The sequence below is a fragment of the Psammomys obesus genome, unplaced genomic scaffold (genome assembly GCF_907164565.1).
Source record: "Psammomys obesus unplaced genomic scaffold, mPsaObe1.curated_primary_1811, whole genome shotgun sequence".
In the NCBI taxonomy this organism is placed as follows: domain Eukaryota; kingdom Metazoa; phylum Chordata; class Mammalia; order Rodentia; family Muridae; genus Psammomys; species Psammomys obesus.
Genome location: NW_026590511.1, coordinates 1,199,984 through 1,218,796, shown reverse-complemented (window position 1 = coordinate 1,218,796; position 18,813 = coordinate 1,199,984). Strand labels below are relative to the sequence as shown.

Below are 18,813 nucleotides of genomic sequence, written 5' to 3'. Positions count from 1 at the left end.
CACACGGATGTTTTGAGACTCTTTATTGGGTCATTGTGACACCGATCGTCAGCAGCGTGATATATCTCTCTTCACATGGGAATGTCGACAGCAAATCAATCATGGAACATCATAGAGCTGGAGGGTCATGTGGGGTCGGTCACAGAGTACTACATGCTAAAGTGACAGTCATCCTCGAAGGAACAGCCAGAATGTCTGTAGACACTGTCACCTCTGAGGAAGGCTCAGCTTGTGCCCAGCTAACCAGCTGTAGGGAGTCTCCAGGTTGGGGTCCTTTGACTCTGCCTAGAAACGTCTGGGGGAGCACGAGCACTCCCAGGATGCACCCCTCCACAGCTAGGCAAGTGCAGGGACACACCCATGATGTGTAGGGACAAACTGAGGGGCATCGGTTGCCCTTCTCCACTGACCCCCAGGACAGACCAGAACTCTGTTGAACAGAAGAAACCAAAGGGCCACCCCTGCTGTCAGCAGCTGAGCTGCAGGCCACCCACTTTGTCCGTATCTGGCCACGCAGGCTCTGGGGAGAAGCAGAACAGCTCGCCTAGTCACTTCTCCACAGGCGCCACCAACTGGGCCATTTGGGAACAGCAGCAGTTGGAAGGGCTCCTCCAGAGGCAGCATGGGGACAGAAGAGCGAGGTCATGACAGCCTCACTGTTTGCTCTAAGTCTGGAAGCCCACAAGCCTGGAGTCCCCACAGCCACCGTCAGGAATGGGGAGCGGAACTGAGAGCCCCTTGCTGGCTAGGGTTGGGGTGGCCTTCCTTGCCAAAGGAGTGTAGGTTGGAATAAAAAAAGGATAATAAAATAAATTGATGCAACATTAGGACCTCAGGGTCACACAGTGGAGGCCGGTGGCATTAAATTAATGCTGGGTGTGGGGACAGTGCACAAAGGAGGGGCAAGACCCATCACACTGTGGTCTGTTGGGCGTGCGGGGCTCCACCATTCAGCACTGGGCCAGCGTGGTCTTCATTTCCTCCAGCAGGCTGCTGAGCAGTGTGGCATCACTGCACTTCCCGTCCACGGACACAGAGCTCTCACCCTAGGGCACAGCCACATGTACATACCATGCTTGTGGTGGGGCGGGGCACACAGGGCTGCAAATGCCACTCCTCCTACCCAGCTGACCTGAACCTCATTTTACTGTCTGAAGCTAGGTAGCCTGAAGGCCTGCAGCAAAGTAAGCCCTGCCTCAGTCTGCAGAGTGCTGGGATGCCAGGTGTGCAGCGCACAGCCCACTAGGCTCTCAGACAGCACTGAGGTCACCCTTCCTTCCTCTTGCCTTGTGTCCCAAACACAGCAGCGTCTGGAGGGCCTGGTGCAACTGTGGGAGGCCTGGTCTAACTGGGGAGACAGCTGCACTCTTGGGATGGGAACCTTGGGGAAGGGCCGTGGGCGGGGAGCTCACCTTCTTCACCAGCAGGCAGACATGGTGGCCCTGGATGGAGCGGCTGTACATGGAGGCACAGGAGTCTACTCGCTCCACAACTGCAACAGACAGGGGAGTCAGGCCTGTGCTCCCTGGCAGGGCCCTCTCCAGGAACTGGGGCTCATGCTGAGATGGAGCTGTAGGCTAAGGCCAGTGCAGGAAGGAACAGGCTGGGAGGGAGAGTGGCTTCCGTGATTTCTGGGATGAAATCATCAAGAGTGGTACCATTGCTTACCGGAAAAATGGTGGTAGAAACAGATCTTTGCTAGAAGGTTCTGGAAAGACATACTAATGCCATCGACTTTGATAGAGTTCATGCTCAGGTCTCCTGATTCCAGCAACTTGGCGAAGGCATCACTACAGGAGGACAGAACCGAGGGTGGGGTCAGGCCTGCCACCTAGCACTAGAAATGTTGGAGCAGGACTGCTTCAAATTCCAAGGCAGCCTGGGCCACAGGAAACAGACAGGCACACAGGGCAGCCCTCTGGAGACGGAGACAGAAGCAACCACCTGTAATGCCACCTGGCCGAGGAAGAGGTGGCCTCAGGCTTCAGCAGCACCAGGGACAGGGCAGCCGTGTCTGGAGCTGGAGAGGGTGTGCATAGCACTTGTGATGATGGCCTGAGCAGACTTATGTTACCTGCGCCTCACAGCCTACATCACCACGGTCCGGCCTGCTACCCACCCACCCCACCCCCGATGAAAGGGCCTGTGGTGGGGCAGAGGCGCACACCTGTAGCAGGGTGTGGTGATCAGATAGGAGCTACAGCTAAAGTGCAGCCGGAAGTCCAACTTCTCGTGGGTGGCTCCTTCATCATCCTGTGAGGAACAAAGCTGTGGGGTGAGCTTCCCAGGCAGTCACTCTTACAGGTGAGGCCTGGCGTCCCCTGGGGCAGGCAGGACGTTGGAGGCCAGCATACCTTGGCGATGAAGGACAGTGTGCCTTTGAGCTTCTGGGCCATGACAATACTCTGAATGGTGAACACAAACTGGGCCTCGTTGGAGACGCCTGATGAAAGACATGGCAGTCAGTGACCCAGCACCGACTCTGGGGGGTCAGAGCTCACCCAGTGGGCCAGGGTCTGGGCCACCACTGACTCTGGGGTGTCACAGCTGGCTGGGATGCTAGAGTGACAGAAACAATGGGCACTGCTGCAGGTCCAGACCCCAGCACAACTGTCCCCGGTAAAAGCCAGCATGTGTGGCTTCACCATGCCCTAAAAATAACAGCAGGATATGGGACATCGAAAGCTTTTGGCCTGTGGCTTCGGCTGTCCCTGGGAACTCTAGTTAAGTCTATTGTGTAGGAGACGAAGTGACATGGGGTGGTGGTGGGGAGGGGGAGCAGAGCTGGCTAGCATGGCAAATGCTAGGGCTGATGGGTGGGCTTACCAGGGGGCAGCTGGAAAGGCACGGGCACACCGTCATGCACTGACGAGCCCTCTGGCCGGGCCATTTTGGTGTTGAGTGAGTCCAGGACGTTGAGCTCCATGTTCTTCAGGAAGCTGTTGCTCTGGTTCTCCAGGATGACAGACACAGTCACTTGGCTGTCCTTCTGTAGGCTGGCTTGGATGTCATATGTCTACATGAGCAAGGGCAGGGTCAAGAACCAGAGACCAGATGAGGGGAATGAGCTCATGACCAACATCAAGGACAGTGGCTTCTGTGAATGCTGCCTGTGGTCCTCAGAACCTTGCCCTTCACCACATGCTCTTCATGAAACTACGCCCCAGCCCTTGTCTTTCTGCCTCCTTGACACTGTCTTATACTGCAGTCCTGGTTGGTCTTGAGCTTGCAATCCTCCTGCCTCTGCCCCAAGGTGTGTGCTGCACAGACAGTCTCCTTCTCTCGCTGGGAAAGCTGTCCTCACATGGCCTGGCCACACTGGGCTCTCCGGCTCTGGCTGGGTTCCAAGTAGCCTACACTGGTGTCTGAGCTTGGTGCCTGGCTCTGCTGCCAGCTCTGCAATGCTTCTCGTGATGGTTTGCTCGACAGCAACTGCCCCACCCTGCAGCAACCCAGGGTCACTTACCACTTTAATGTAGGGATTCTCCGCCAGAAGGCAGTAGCTGGACATGGGCTGAGGGAGGAGAGACACTGTCGTCAGTCAGCTCTGGGTAACAGGGACTGGGCTATAAACCCGTGCTTGGAGCAAGAGCACCAGATGATGCTGGGTCCTTGGTCCCTCACCAAGCATGGGTCCACCACAGAGCACAGAGGCCCAGGGTCCTCTCTGAACAGAACCTGGGTGGCAGCATGCTCACCGGGATGGGCTCCTCTTCTTCTGCTGCACCGTTCTCCAGTGGCTCGGCCTGCTTCCTCTTGGATTTCTTCTTGTCTCGTGGCTTCTCCTCTTTCTCCTTCCTGTGTTTCTTCTTCTTGTGCCGGGACGATTTCTGAAGCAAAGTCTGGGCTCAGGCCCCATGTGTCCCGCAAAAGGTACCCTGTCATCATTCTCTCCCACCACACCACATGGTGGGGACCACAGAGAAGGGGAGCAGGTGGGGCAGCAAAGCCAGGAATCCCACAGGCCACCATGGTTGGAGGGCCTGGCAGACACTAGAACCTTAGGGTGACAGCTCAGTGGCAGGAGCTTCTGAGAGGGAAGCACACATCAGTGAGATTCACTGCATGGAGCAAAAGCCTCCTGATCACACCTCGGAAGAAGGAACGCTCAGGGAGGTGTGCTACATTCTCATCAGGCAGGGGCAAATGGCCCAGAATCTATGGCTAGCACACACTGAAGCATCACAGCTTCAGGAGCAAGGCTTCAGCGCAGCCTCAAGAACGTGGGGCATGGGCTGGGTTGATGGCTTTGTGATGAAGAGTGCTTGAAGCTCAGTCACGACCTCAGATCCCAGAAGCCATGGAGTAACACTCACACACACAGCTAAAGTCATCTTTTTAAGAAGAAAAGAGAATCAGAGATGTTCTCAATGAGAGCCAGACATCGGAGGCCACTTAGTGTGGGCTCCATGACAGGCAATGTCCAGGACAGCAGCACCCAGAGACAGCCAGTGGATGCAAGGGTGATGGGAGTTCAGGGGGGACGCGGTAGACTGCTCAGGAGGTGAGGCTTCCTACTGGGGTGACGGAAGTTTCCGAATGAAATGTGCTGTGGAGCACAGCTTGCAAGCTGCACTGGAAACACCAGATCCCTTCCAGAGGCCAAAGCACCAGGAGCGGCCACTTCCTGAGGAAGCCACTACTGAGACCCCTGTTTTCAAGCCTATGTCCTGGGGTTCGGGCCTGGGCCTGGCAGGGCTCCCCTGCCATAGCCATGGGTGGCTTATCTCACATGCCTCACCCTTTCCTCGTCTTGATCCACGTGCTCCTCCACGTCCTCTGGCTCATCCCTTCTGAGTACCTCACACGCATCCTTTGTGGGGGCAACAGTGCTCACAGCAAGTTCTTCCTGCAGAGCAGGAAGGTCAGGGGAATTCTGGTGGAGTGACATCCCCTGATTGCTCAGGGCGTGCCAGCTTGAGAAGCAATGAGGGAACTAACTAGTGCTGTCCCCACTTGAGGGCTTCGGACATCCGAGGATGCCTTGTGGACAAAGGCCCTGCTGGCCACCGAGTCCTGCCAATCAGAGTTCCACAGGACCACAGACCCAGGCCAGGAGTACAAAAGGCCAGGAGGGGAGCATGGGTATAGGGCCTGACCCAGGGCATCCCATAGGGCTGGCCTCCACGGGTAAGGCCTGCTACTCCTGGGCTCCTACGGGAGTGCACAGGTGAAACTGAGGACAGGTGGGGCAGGCACTTACCGTGGATGGGGCAGGAACGGGGACAGAGGCAGGTGGTGGGGTGGTGGACAGCCAGAAGTCTAAGTCCTCGCCCTGAAGCCACAGGAAGAATATTTTCAGCAAAGGCAGGGAGTGCCAGGGGCAAGAGCTAGTCTCTAGCCAGCCACCAGCCATGAGGAAGACAGTGACATCACAGCAAAGCAGCAGGGCTGAGCAGGTGGAGTTTGTGTGTGTTTTGAGACAAGGTCTCACGCTGTAACCCAGGCTGACCTAGAAGCCAGGGCAATCCTGAGTGCTGGGCTCAGCCCTGTCTGTGGGCTGGGCTCGGGGTTGCAGCCTGGGCAGCAGCAGATCAACAGGCTGTCTCCAAAACATCACTACACTGATGCCTCAGGGGCTTTGGTGGGATCCTGGGCCTGATTCCAGTGCTCAGCAAATAAAATATATTTTAGCCAGTTATCTCAGCCACTCAGGAGGCCAAGGCAGGAGGATTCCAGGCTAGCTCAGAGAACTCAGTGAGATCTAGTATCAAAATGCAATGTATAAGTGACCTGGGAGCTGGACGTGGCAGCACACGCCCTTCATTCCAGCACTCAGAAGGCAGGAGGCAGATGGATCGCTGTGGTCTACACAGTGAGTTCCAGGATAGCAGAAGCTACATAGTGAGACCCTGTCTCGAAACAAACAAAACCAAAGGAAAAACCAGCCCTGGGATGTGGCAGGGCTGGGGACGAGGCAGGCTGGGATGTGGCAGGGCTCTTCCCAGCTAGAGTGTGCACACTGCAAGTCTGGCATGCTCCCACTGCCCCAGCACACACAATTCACAGAAGCCAAGCGTGCAAGCAGCACTTTGCTGTGCACGGCCTCCCTGCATCCAGCCCTGCCCCTCAGCTGGGCTGGCGAGGTCCCCAAACTCTGCAGCCCCAGCTTCACTCCGGCTGGAGCCCCAGGGTACACACCTTCTTGTCCTTCTTCTTCTCTCTCTCTCTCTCTTTGGGCTTCTTCTCCTTCTTCTTGGGCTTCTTGCTCTTCTTCTCTCCCCCAGGGACGCCCTCCTTTTCTAGGGACTTCACCGTCTCTGCATTTCTATGTTTTTGAACGGGCAGCTTCTCACTGTCAGCCAAGGGCCTTGGAAAAGGGGGGAGGTGGGGTCAGCAGGCTGAGCTGTGACCCAGCCCTCTGGCTGCTGGCCCTGTGAATCCAGAGGCTCCAGCAAGTACCCACAACAACTAAGGTGGAGGAGCACCCTTGGGTGTGCCCTGGTCTTCCCTCCTGCTGTTTTGGATGTGATACCATATGGCCATGCTCAAGTAGGATGTGGGTGTCTATGTGCTGGTGCACACGTGTCCATGCTCAAGCGGAGGACAGAGGCCCATGTCAGGTGTTTTCCTCTGCTGCTCTCCACTCTATCTTTTGAGACACGGTCTCTTACTGAACCTGGCGCCTCCTCACTTGGATAGGCTGGCCAGCCAATGAGCTCCAGGGATCACTTTGTGCCCTGGCTGCTAGAGTGGGCCTTTAGTGAGTTCTGGGGTGGAGCTCAGGTCCTCAGGCTCCCACAGTAGGCACTACCCTGAGCCACCACCACAGCACACACCCACCCCCGTGGCCGTGCACTTCCCACCCTAGGCTAAGGACTCCCTCAGCACCCTGGGAATGGGGACCTCACCACCCAGGTGTAGCCCCACCCAGCCTGTTCCTCAGCCCTCACTTACTTATCCAGGTCGATGTCCAGTGCCCTGTAGGGGTCGTTGGGGTCTTTGTCGTCCTCGTCACTAGGCAGGGCATTCTGAGGGGATGGAGGGGCAGCGTTCAGCCAACTAACAAGCACAAGTCCTGGTGGAGACTCTGGCCCCTTCTGACCCAAATCATAGGGCTGTCTGGGCAGTCGTGCCTACACCTGCATGTGCCAGATGCCCAGCCTGGGGGGGGCACCCTTAAGTGCCACACACAGCGGGGGCTGCCAGCTCACAGAGCGGAGGAAATCCATGTCTGTCATGAAGGACTTGTACTTCAGGCAACTGTGTGGTCATCTGCTCAGAGCCAGCCTCTCGCCTCCTGCACTTTTAGGGACACGCAGACAAGCCTGTTGCCACCAAGGCTGAAAGGGCTGGGCAGGGGCTAACCTCGGGCATCTCCTCAGTGATGATGTCCACGCGCTGAGCAGGGGCAATGTCCTCATCGCTCTCTGTAGGCAAGGAGCTGTGGCGGCGCTTGCCCTTCTCCTTCTTCTTCCTTTTCTTGTCCTTCTCTAGCCGCTGCCGGTGCCGCCGCTGCTCTTCCAGCTTCACATACTGGTCTGACATGGGCATGCCTGTGGGGAAGTGTGGATGGCCACAGCTCAGGGACACCAAGAACCCCACCATGTCTGCACATAAGCTTAGAGCCAGAAGACACTTGCCTGGAACCTTCAGAGGCACTGAGAGATCGATCTGCACCACAGGAATGTGCTCCACGCCTGGTGCATCCTGGTATCGCTGAAGGAGGAACCGTAGGGTGTCAGTGAGCCTCAGGGACTCAGGAGGCAGGAAAGGGGGTACCCTGTGTGCCAGAGAGTGAGGGCCCCACATGCAGCCTGGGAGTATTCCTCATATGCTCCAGGGTCCATAAGGATAAGAAGGGACCGCAGCCCAGGAGCATGCTGCCATAGGGCTATGAGGAAGGAACTAACGGTAGCCTTCCTTTTACACCAAAATAAAATCTACCCACGATTGTCATTTTTCATTTATTTACTTTGGACATCAGGCTCGCCTCAAACTCACTATGTAGCCAAGGGCGACCTTAAATTTCTGACTCTGCTGTCTCTACCTCCTGAATGCTGGAATGAACATGCCTGCTTTGTGTGTGCTGGCCAAGGCTCTCCCCTACCACAGAGTCCTCATTCTAGTGCCAATCCTGACTTCTTTCCAAAATGGGAACTTAACTCCAGAGCAGGTACCCTCCACACCCTGGGGTGCTGTCAACTCTCCTCCTTGGCCGTGATGGTTAACAGTGACCCTCATACCATTGTAGAATCTGCCCACAAAAGCTGAAATCTCCTAGGAACGTGAGGCTCTGCAAAGGGCTAAGAAGCCAGGCACTTGCCCATGTGGGAGCAGAACTACCTGTGGGTGCAATAGGCCAGATGGGCAGAGCATCCACATCAAGGCAGGGACCCTGGCCCTGGGGACCCATCTAGACCACCCAGGGCTCTCTACCAACACCTAGAAGCAGCACAGCCCTGCTTGGCTGCAGCTGGGGCTACACAGGCCCAGGCCCCTCCCCAAGGCACTGCCATAATTACATTACTCTCTTGGGACTTCAGCATGGCAGCTGGTGGGGGAACGCTCAAGGCCACCACTTGCCTTCTGTGGGGACGTGGAGCTCTTGATGTAGAAGGGATTGTTGGCTTGTTCCTGCTTCCGGGCCTCTCGCCGCTGTGGGGTAAGGACTCCATGTGAGCACATATCTCAGAGACATGCCTGTCCAGCTCCCAAGACCCCAGGCGGGCAGAGAGGGGTCACAGTAGGAGGCATGAAGACCACCTCAAGGAGCAGAGCTTATGGGTGGGCAGACCATACTGTCTCCTGGGAGCAGGGCTTATGGGTGGGCAAACTGCCCGAGGTTTGCTGGCTTCAGTCTGTCCATCCTGAGCAAGCTCCTGCCCACTGAGCCTACTCTGCTGTTCCTGCTCAAGGTCCCGAAGGGACTCATAGGAGGTGCTGGTTTGGACAAGAGGACAAATGGACGTCAAGGGTCCTCCGACCTGTGCTCCAATTGGCTGTGTCTGGCAGCATAGCTAAGCCCCAGATGTCCCTAGGCCTGACAATCAGCTACTTTTAATGAACAGACCCCAGCCTGGGCAGACCCAGCTTCTGCCCTGTGCTGGATACTCCTGAAATGGCATGCTCACCCGGGCCAGTTCCTCCTCATCCTCCTCAGGCTGACGGCGCCGAGCATGCCTCGGCTCCTCTTCATGAAAGATGGCCTTGGGTTTCTCTTCCTCAGACTCACTGTCTGAAGGTGGCTCATTGATCCAGGCATCTAGGTCTAGGCTGGGAAGTACAGAGGGGGTGTCACATTGTGGCCTGGTCTCCTTGTGTGCCCTCCTTTCTCCCATGACCACTGCAGACATGTATGTATCCCAAGCAGAGGGACACCATGAGTCTGTGACATCTCTCAACACCAGTACCTCTGGGACCAGGCAAGACACGGATGCTACAGGCCCCTTTAAGAAGACAAGAGATGGGAAGGCAGGAAGCCTGGGAGGAAATACAGACCAGGAGGAATACAGAGGCCATGGAGTCTGGCAGAATAATGGCAGGAAAAGATACTCCTGGAGGACCAGGGAACAGGGGTGCAGGAGTTCCAACACAGAGCGGCTCAGGCCACCTAGTCCCAGGACCATCTCTTGTCCCGCTGGCTGGTGGCAGGTCCTAGGGTATGGAAGTCCCTACCTAATCTCCTAGATCAGGGATAGTTACAGTGGCTGCAGCCTCATTTCTCCCTCACGTCCCCAGTCCTCACCCTTCAGGAACTGGGACCTTCTTCTGGGCCTTGGGAGCCACAGGGTTCAGTTCTCCTGCAAACAAGGCGCTCACTTCCTCGGCCACCGGCACGCCTTTTGCCTGCAGCTTCTGCACATGCTTTACCAGCTGCAGGATGCAAGATGCCTAGGGGAGCAGCGGCCAAGAGTAAGATGTCTACACAGAGCCACTCAGCCACTTGGGGGGACTCAGGAGCCAGGTATGTGAGAATGGGGTGCCCCTCCCCATGTGGCTCAGCTACAGACCCAGTCCTGTCAGTGGCCATCTCAGATGGCGAGGGACAAGCCCTTCCAGGGTCAGAAAGGAGGGAGCTCAGCTCAGGTGGAGAAGACTACATGTAATACCACCTCCTGTGGGGCCACCAATGGCCACGCAGTCCTGTGCTGGCTCTCACTCTGTGTAGTACCCACACCCATATACAACTGTACTGAGGAGCTCTTGCTACCATGCACCGTGATCAACTCCAACAAACGTCAGCTGTGACTCAGTGTGGGTCCATATTTTGCACAGGGCCCAGCCTGGGCCAGCTCCTCTACCATAGCTGGGTCGGCACTGAGACCTGACCTCTTCAAAGGAGAGTCCCCAAACACCTCGCAGAAGCCACATGGCACCTGGTTCAGTGACAGCCTACATTACAGGGGGTGCCAAGAGCAGCCCTGGCAATGGGGGCCCAATCCTCAGTTGTCAGCCCGGGACCTTGGCCACCTGCTGTCCTAGGCTGGGGTGTGATTCAGTGACACAACACCTGCATGACACACACAGGTTCCTGGTTCAGGGCCTGCCCCACAACAAAGGTGGTGCCAAATCGGCTCTCGCACAACAGCAGCAGGGCCTTGCTCACCCTCATCACCTCCTACCCTGGCTCTTAGGCCCATCCACACACAATCCCTGCTCATGGAGCCCAAACCTTAGCTGGACAGAGCTAGGATAGGGACTTCAACAACTCACTTTGGAAAAGGGAGAAAATCCCTCCCATCTAATGGTTCTGCTGGGGACAAGGACCTGGAGAAGGGCCAAGAGTGTCTCCAGACATGGGGGCCTGGTAACACCACCACCGTTGAGTCCAGCCACAGCTGTGTGGGCATACACGTTTAAGCATGGTCCCAGCTGCAGGTGCTGTGCAGGAAGCTAGGGAAACTGTAGGAGGTGGTCCCGCTGCCTCTGAGGTGTGGGATGTGAGCGGGCATCCCTGCCCTCCTGCCTGATACCATGCCAGCCCTGGATGTGCCCATAGGGCCTGAGCTATGGCCCTTGCCAGGTTTCGTCTCAGCTGTGAGCAGAGCCCCCAGTTCGCAGGCCTTACCCGCTCCTGCACCTCCAGGTCGGCACTCTGCACAAACTGCGGCAGCCGCTCCACCAGTAGCTGGGTGACCTCCTGTGCAGCCTCAGCGTCGTCAGCCTGCTCCTTCTGCTGCAGGATGGACGCGTACAGCTTTACCACGTTCTGCACATACACAGCCTGGATGTGGCCGGGCAGTGTGGTGACCTTGGGCCGCAGCATGGCCTCCAGGGTTTGCTGGGGGCCCTGTAGGTGCCTGAGGGACAGGAGCTGCATGAGGCTACTGCACACACACAGGCACATCTCACAAGGAAGCCAGGCCAGGGGATGTGGAGCCTAGTCTTCTCAGCTAAAGTGCAGCCTTGGGGTGCTTGCTCTCACTGTGCAGAAGCAGGGAAAACAAAGAACCACGAACTGCACACAAAGGGACATGGTTCGAACCCACAGCAAAGCTGTGAATGTCACCAGCAGACACAAAGGACAGAGGACCTGCATGGCCGCCCACTTGCTGCCATTTATTTGTACTTGGTAATGAGCGTTTGCCTAATGTGTATAAGGCCCTAGGTTCAATTCCCAGTACCACAAAAGTTGGTTAATAAACTTCTGCAGGCATCTGTGAACGGTGGCTACCCTGTGAGTTCAAAGGGGAAGCTCCCACTAAGTCCTCAAAAGGGGACTGATACGCAGCTCTTGGGCTGAGCCCTGGGGCATTGGGAGGTGCTGGGCAAATTTTGTTATCTTCCAGAAAAGCGGGCTTTCCAGCAGATCTCTGCGACACCTGGGTTTGATATTTAACAACAAATGCACATCTGCTGTGGGTCACAGCTGTCACGTGTGCTCTGGGCCAGGTATGTGAGGTGGAATGGAGTGCCGCAGCCATCCCAGCCCACCCACCCATGCGCTCCTGAAGCCTGGCATGAAGGCGAAGCAGCTGCCATGTGGAGATCCACAAGGGTCTCAGGGCTGGTGGGCACAGGCCCAGCTAAGAAGTCACCTCAAGCAGAACAGATCTGCTCCATGATCTACGATCTAGAGGGCACCCTCTCCAGAGCCAGTGAGAGCAACAGACAGGCCATCACTTGGGTGGGGCTGCCCAATAGTGACCATATTTCAGGCAAAGGGTCTGCCTACGTGTCACCCACCAGACTACCTCTGAGGGCCACACCAACTCACTCTGAGAACTCCCCGCAGATCCAGGCAGCAGCATAGAGCACCTCACAGATGCCATTGCGCTGGGTGCTGCTGGTCACCAGGTGGGCACTGTCAAGCAGTGCAGACATCTGGGACACAGCAAATTTTCGAATGGCCTTGACCCGGATGGCCACATCCAGCATCTGGGCAGCAATGAGGTGGCCATGGCGGGTGCCCTCCAGCCTTGTCAGCTCCACGAGGATGCTGATGTACCACTCGAAGTTGGTGATGTGCTGGTAGTTGGATTGGCTGCAGATGTCAATGATCTTGGTGAGCAGCTCATCTCGATAGGTAGTGCCCTCGGCCTTGTCCACATGGGTCATCAGCTTCTTCACAATCTCCATCAGGTTCTTTTTGGACACCTGTGGCACAAGAGCCAGCTGCTCAGCACAGACAGACATGGCCGGCTGTGACCGCTGAGAGCCGAGATGGAACCTTTATGAGCCCAAGAGGGATATCTTCCTCCCCACACAGAATTGTGTCTAACTAAGGGATGGGGCAGAGGCCCTCAAATTGGGTACCCAGCCTCATTCTCTACAGCCTGGACAGGTGCTAGCTGCTAACCCCACCAGGCCCAGGCTGCTGTTCCAGCCTGAACAGCAGTGGCCCAGGTGCAGGATGGCACACACCATTCCGTAGAGCAAATCGAGGGCACGCAGGCGGATGGACTCGTCCTTGTCGTCCAGGCACTGAAGGATCAGGTCCTTGTGAGACTGCACAGACTTGGGGTGTGTCTTCAGGATTTTAGACATGGCCAGCAGCCCCAGGTACTTTACTGTGAAGACCAAGTGGCCATTAGCTTGGGGAGAGTGAATGAACACCACAGTCCATGGGAGCAACGGGAGTGTGTCACCGCCTCCAGCCACTGTGGCCCCAGCTGGTGCTGGTTGCAGCTGATGGCCACTTCTGTGGGGCCCCTCCAGGAAAGCCAAGGTGGAGGCTGTGTACACAGCATGGTCTACAGGAATGGCCTTCTGGAAACTGGAGGAACAGGTGTCAGGAGCAGGCAGCGAGGAGCCCCACAGCAGACTCTGCAGTGGCTCTGACTGTAACTCCAGCTCCAGAGCAGCAGACATCTCCCACCCCCTTGGGTGCTGGCATTCCCGAGCACAGACCCACACACATACATTAATTATGAATGGAAAAATTGCAAAGAACGTAAAAACATGTATATTAAAAAAAAAACAAACAAGCAAACAAACAAACAAAGCCTGCTGTGCTTAGTGGTGCACACCTTTAATCCTAGCACCTGGGAGGCAAAGGCAAGTGGATCTCTCTGAGTTCAAGTCCAGCCTGATCTACACAGTGAGTTCAAGGCAAGTTTGGGCTACACAGAGAAACCCTGTCTCAAAAAATAAAACAAGAACCCTAATGATGGTATATTTGAGGACCCTGCTACATACTCTAAAGGTCCCTGCTAGCCAAAGCAACAGTGGCTGCTAGCCTGGTTCAGGCCTCATGAAAACCGAAGGGAAAGCCGGGTGTAGTGGCACACACCTGTAATCGCGGCAGCTGGGAGGCAGAGGCAGACGGATCTCTGAGTTCCAGGCCAAACTGGTCTACAAAACAAGTCTACGACAGCCAGGGCTACAGAGAGAAAACAACAATAACAACAGGAAGGAAGGAAGGCAGAAAAGGCAGGAAGGAAGGAAATTGAAGGGAGAGGGTTAAGCAGGAGCCACAGATGACAAGTGTGCACCCAGAAGCCTGAAGCCTCACTTGGTGACAAGTCTGGAGCTGGCCACCATCAACAGATTACTCAGAGATACATTCCAACAGCACAAACACGAGAACTGCAGACACATCCAAGGTGGGGAATGTGTGGTCCCTGGGCCCCATGAGGAAGTCTGTCTTTTGTTTGTTTGTTTGTTTGTTTGTTTTTGGTCTTCTGAGACAAGGTTTCTCTGCGTAGCCCCGTCCTGGCTGCCCTAGACTTGCTTTGTAGACCAGGCTGGCCTCAAACTCAGAGATCCACCTGCCTCTGCCTCCCAAGTGCTGGGATTAAAGGTGTGCACTGCCACACCTGGCTGAGGAAGTCTGTCTTTAGACCCTGGCTCTAAGGTAAATACCGGGACCATGGTAGACACTGGGGCTGAGCCCTGGTCTGAGGAGCCAGGAGATGGGACAGACATGGACCCCATTTTGGAGCAGGTTTAGCCAGAGAACACTGTGGGGACACAGGGAAGACGGCAATGGGCCGCACACACCCCTCTGAGGCCCAGGCGGATGCTAGGCAGACTGCTGGAGGGACTTTGATCTCCACCACCTCCCAAGTGCTGAGTGACAGGCGTGCTCCCCCACACCAGGCCTCCTTTCCCCTTCAAATTAAAGACATTACATTAGTTGGCATCCCAGCACACAGAAGGCAGATCTGTGTGAGTTCAAGGCCAGCCTGGTCTACTGACTACTCCTGTCAAGCTGTGAGGAGCCAGAACAGGATCATGGATTAGAAAAGGCCCTTGCTCTGGCTCAGCTGGTCACTGTAACCTCGTTGATGGGGACAAGGGAAGAAGCCACACCTTTGTCAGCCAGTAAACTCTAAGCCCTGTCAGCCCGCAGCATAAATCCCAACATGCTGCTGTGCCCAAGGCCCTAGCCAGTGTGCCACCTGAGGCCATGCTGTCTCTCAGGCGCCATGCAGCACCTTGTCCCACTGCACCCTGCCAGCCCTAGCCAAGAGCCACAGCAGCATTGCTAACCGTGCAGTGCAGTGTGACTGGCTGTTGCTCTGGCCATAGAATGCAGCAGCTTCCGCTCCCAACACAATACCCATTGTCCCTATTAGTTTGTCCCGTTCAGACTGCCCCACGTCCAGTCCCTTGAAGGAAGAAAGGACTCTAGATGCTGCCATGTAGTGTATCCCTTGTAACAACAACCCCCCGCCCCCCCCCCCCCCCGCTAACCTGCAGCCTCTCCTGTTTGAGCAAGAACCACAGGGGTGCACATGGACACTTGCACCCCTGACAGTGTGGCACCAGAGGACACTAAAGGCAGCAAGGAAACCAGGTGGAGGATACCAGACCAACTCGAGGAGGCACAAGCCCCTGCGTCTCCCACATCATCTCCCAGCCGGCCCAGCTCTATCACCCGCTGCTAGGCTCTGTGTGGTGTGACCCGCCTGTCTCCTGACCTGTGTCACACACTGACCTGTCCCAGCTTTTATCTCTGCTGCATCACCACCCTAAGGCTGAAAGAACAGTTGACTATCAGCCTGGGCCTATGGCCTGAGGCTTTATTTCAAAGGAGGGCAGGACCTGGGCTCAGGAAGGCCTAGCAGGCAAGCCTGTCACCCAGCACTGAGGAAGTGGAGGGGAAACCATCAGGAGCTCAAGGGCTCTGCTACCTGGTGTGCTCCAGGCCAATCTCGCCTCCACAGCCCTTCTGCAACCCTACTCAGAGTCACTCAGGAAGAGCGGGATAAATTCAGACCCCCTGGACCCTGAGGGAGGTGTTGCAGCTACCAGCCAGGCTGTTGGATTCCTCCCTCCATGGGTAGGAGAGTGGGACCCCCACATCCGCACACCACATTCAGGCGAAGCCCACGCCACCTCCACGGAAGCCCGTGCCAGCCAGATCTGGCAGAAAAGAATTGCTCTTCATGAGAAATGTCAGGGCACTTTAATCAAAATATCCCTGAGGGTCCTGCAGGGGGTAGGGGGGCCACTATCTATACACGAGCCCTTCTCCTTGCCCTCCCCTGCCCCGGCGGCCCAGCCTGGGCTCCATGGGAGTGGGGGGAGGTGACCCATCCAAGGCAGGCAGTGGAAAGCCTCTCCCAGAGGAACAGTCTGCAACAGTGTAGTTGAGCCCCCTCTCGGCTGCAGGCGGGCAGCCTCTGTCAGTGCTGGGTCAGACACTCAGAGGCATTCTCCAAGGTCAGGTGGATCAGGTGCTGTGGTTCCAGACACTTTATGGTATGTGAAAGGCTTTGTGGGAGGAGGAGGAGGTGCCCTGAGCCCATTGCCTGTTGTTTGCCCTTCTGCCTCCCTTCCTAGGCTGCCTCTCAGGCCCCAATACAGCCCACACTAGTTCCTGTTCGAGACTTGAGCTCCTCCTGCCTCAGCCTCCTGGAAGGCGAGGACTAAGGTATGCATGGCTGCCCCTGGTCCCCTGTTCTTAAGTCCTCCTGAGTGCTGTGGGGTGCAGGTAGGCTCCCCCAACCCTCCCCTACCCACAATTTCAGGCCTTATTAGGGCATGAGGGGGTGGGCTCTGGGGTGGTAAAGAGGTCACTTGGAGTTCTGTGCTTTCCCCAGGCCACCTGCTTCTTTGTAGCCTTATTTCCCAGCTCACTCACAAGGCTGGGATGATTCTGCACATCCAAGGTGAGGCCGTATAGAAGGAAGACAGCATGGTTCACGAAGTGGCCACACAGGTGGGTGTGATAACAGATGTCCAGTGTGCCCCTAGGCACACAGCCCTGCCCAGCATCCCCCCCCACTCACTGACCCAAAAGACCTCCTCTATCCCTCCCTCACTCCTCCCCTCCCTTTGCCCTCTCCACACCTCACCCTATCCTCCCCATCTTCACCCCATCCCTCCTCCCTCCTTCCCATCTTCCCCTCCCCTCATTCCTAACCTTCCCCCCTCCCCTCCCTCCCTGTTCCCCCCTCTCCAATGGAAAGCCTGATCTTACCTGGTGCCTACATCCTGTCTGAAATAGAATGGGACTCCAATTAGACCCTCCAAGTCTGCCACCAACTTGGTAGCCCTAGGTTTCATGAGGACCTTTCATCCAGGACAGTCTGCCCCCTTCCTCCAGGTGAGCTTGGAGACCCTTGAGGGCTGAGGGCAAGGTCCTCCTGTGCCTCCACAGGCTTCGAGCCTTCACCTAAGGCACACACTGCCTCACCTCGGAATCGAGCAGGAACTTACTTGTGCCAGGTATGTCTACAACGACAGCAGGTTTGGAGTCAGGGGACCAAGCGGTCTTCATGTCCCCCTCTCTGGGTCCTGGTGCCCAATAAGCCCCAGCTCACATGTAACTCAGAAGGCCCTGTACAGCTGACCTCCACTGTGCCGATGTCCTGGGGGGACACAGGGCTTGGTGATGGGGTATCCCCAAGGCCCAGGTCCCCTCCCCTGTCCAGGGAACGATCATGGGATCCCAGGGGCGGTGGAATTTGTGGCTGAGCCATACTTGCAGTAGTAGCCAAAGCAGACGATGTGTGAGTCTGTGCAGTTGATGCAGGAGATGGTCTCATACTGGTAGATGCCTACGGTACATGGGAGGCAGCCACAGGCTCCCCTGTCCTTCCCCCCCACCCGCACCCAGCCTGGGTCCTTGCCACTGTGTCCCTCAGCCTGGACCGTGGTTCACTTACCACAGTGACGCTGACAGTCGATGCGGCCTGAGGAGGGGGAGGACACACTAGGACAGGGCCTTCTGACAAGGCCCAGAGCTCAAGACCTCAGCCCCACTTCTGTTTTTGTAGCCCAGGCTAGCCTGGCACAGAGAAGTTAGGTCTAGGCTGACAATCCCTTTGCCTCATTCCCTCATTCCAGAGTGCTAGGATTACAAGCACGTGCCCCATGCATTTTATAAAAGTTGGAAGGGGTCCTCAGGGAGGCCTCCAGTGCCACAGGGGGCCAGTCTAGGGGAAGGGTGGTTTGACAGATGTGAGCAGGTGATGGGGACGCTGGTGACCATGCAAAAGGGCCCCTCCTGCGGAGCCGCTCCCTCCTGGACCCCGTTTCCAGGGCCCCCAGCCCTGAAGCGCAGGCGGTCACAGGCACTGTTTCCCCCGTGGAGCCCGCTGCTCACTCTCTATGATGGCGTTCTGGATGAGGCGCACTTGCTCCCGGAAGATGGCCCGCAGCTCATTGGGAAAATACCCTGACGTGGGAGTCACAGCAGGTGGTCAAGCTCAGTTGCCTAGCGACACGCACAGGCCCCACCTCGGTTTCCTGTTATCTATTTACTTATTTTCTTTACCTGGGAAGTACATCTTCCCCTGGTACAGCTGGTCCATCTTCTGGTACACGGCTCCTGCCACTTGCTCCAGCTTCTGGTGGGCTGAGGGCGGGAGGAAGAGGAAGCAGATGAGTGGCCCCGCCCTGGTCCCCGCTGCTCTTGTGACCCTGGGATGGGTTCCGCCGCTCACTGATCTCAGCGGGGATGGCCAGGTGTAGCTCCTTCATCGTGTTCTGGCTCCACTCGGAGAGCAGCACCCCTGACACAGGGATGTCACCCACCCACCAGGACTTGAGGTTCAGGTGGTGGCGATAGAAGGAGAACTTCTCCGAGAAATTGGGGTCGCAGTGCAGACAGCCCAGGGCCAGCGCCGCTGTCATGCCCAGGCACAGCAGCACGGCCAGGGCCTGGCCCGGCCGGCCCTGCCCATCCATCGGCGCCGCCAGCGCCGCGCCCTCCAGCCGCGCACCAACCAACGGCGCCGCCCGCGCCGCGCCCGTCACGCCGCACCAACCAACGGCGCGCGCTCCGGACCCAGCCGCGCCATCCCCGCCCCCGGCCCGGCCCTGCCTCCAGCCCTGGCCCCGCCCACAGGCCGGGCCTGCCCACGGAACGGCTCCGCCCCTGCCCCAGCCTGGTTCCGCCCACTGGCCTGGTCCCGCCCTCCAGCGGCTCTTCCCTACCTCCTGCCTGTCCCCCGCCCCCACCCTCTACCGCGACCT

At 57.0% G+C, this 18,813-nt stretch overlaps 2 protein-coding genes across 3 annotated transcripts; both read right to left on the bottom strand.

Moving 5' to 3' along the window:
* Window positions 1-8: 8 nt before the first annotated feature.
* LOC129677058 (AP-3 complex subunit delta-1-like) lies at window positions 9-13,464 on the bottom strand. The gene is made up of 20 exons (XM_055607640.1): window positions 12,808-13,464; window positions 12,161-12,540; window positions 11,012-11,243; window positions 9,689-9,834; window positions 9,075-9,216; window positions 8,527-8,598; window positions 7,584-7,659; window positions 7,309-7,496; window positions 6,898-6,971; window positions 6,142-6,310; window positions 5,204-5,275; window positions 4,742-4,849; window positions 3,699-3,830; window positions 3,467-3,514; window positions 2,827-3,016; window positions 2,355-2,443; window positions 2,168-2,253; window positions 1,669-1,790; window positions 1,413-1,492; window positions 9-1,046 (listed from the first exon to the last, which is right to left on the bottom strand). The coding sequence occupies exons 1-20, from the start codon at window positions 13,252-13,254 to the stop codon at window positions 951-953; spliced, it is 2,949 nt and encodes a 982-aa protein (XP_055463615.1). The 5' UTR covers window positions 13,255-13,464; the 3' UTR covers window positions 9-950.
* Window positions 13,465-15,773: 2,309 nt separating this feature from the next.
* On the bottom strand, window positions 15,774-18,565 carry Izumo4 (IZUMO family member 4). Of its 2 annotated transcripts, XM_055607638.1 has the most exons (10): window positions 18,282-18,565; window positions 18,113-18,193; window positions 17,942-18,013; window positions 17,502-17,528; window positions 17,318-17,393; window positions 17,157-17,204; window positions 17,053-17,067; window positions 16,814-16,831; window positions 16,475-16,489; window positions 15,774-16,104 (listed from the first exon to the last, which is right to left on the bottom strand). In XM_055607638.1, exons 1-10 carry the CDS (start codon window positions 18,523-18,525, stop codon window positions 16,017-16,019), a joined length of 684 nt encoding a protein of 227 aa, XP_055463613.1. In that variant the 5' UTR covers window positions 18,526-18,565; the 3' UTR covers window positions 15,774-16,016. The 2 variants fall into 2 exon arrangements, with proteins under 2 accessions (XP_055463613.1, XP_055463614.1); XM_055607639.1 differs by lacking the exon at window positions 16,475-16,489.
* Between the last annotated feature and the right edge of the window lie 248 nt (window positions 18,566-18,813).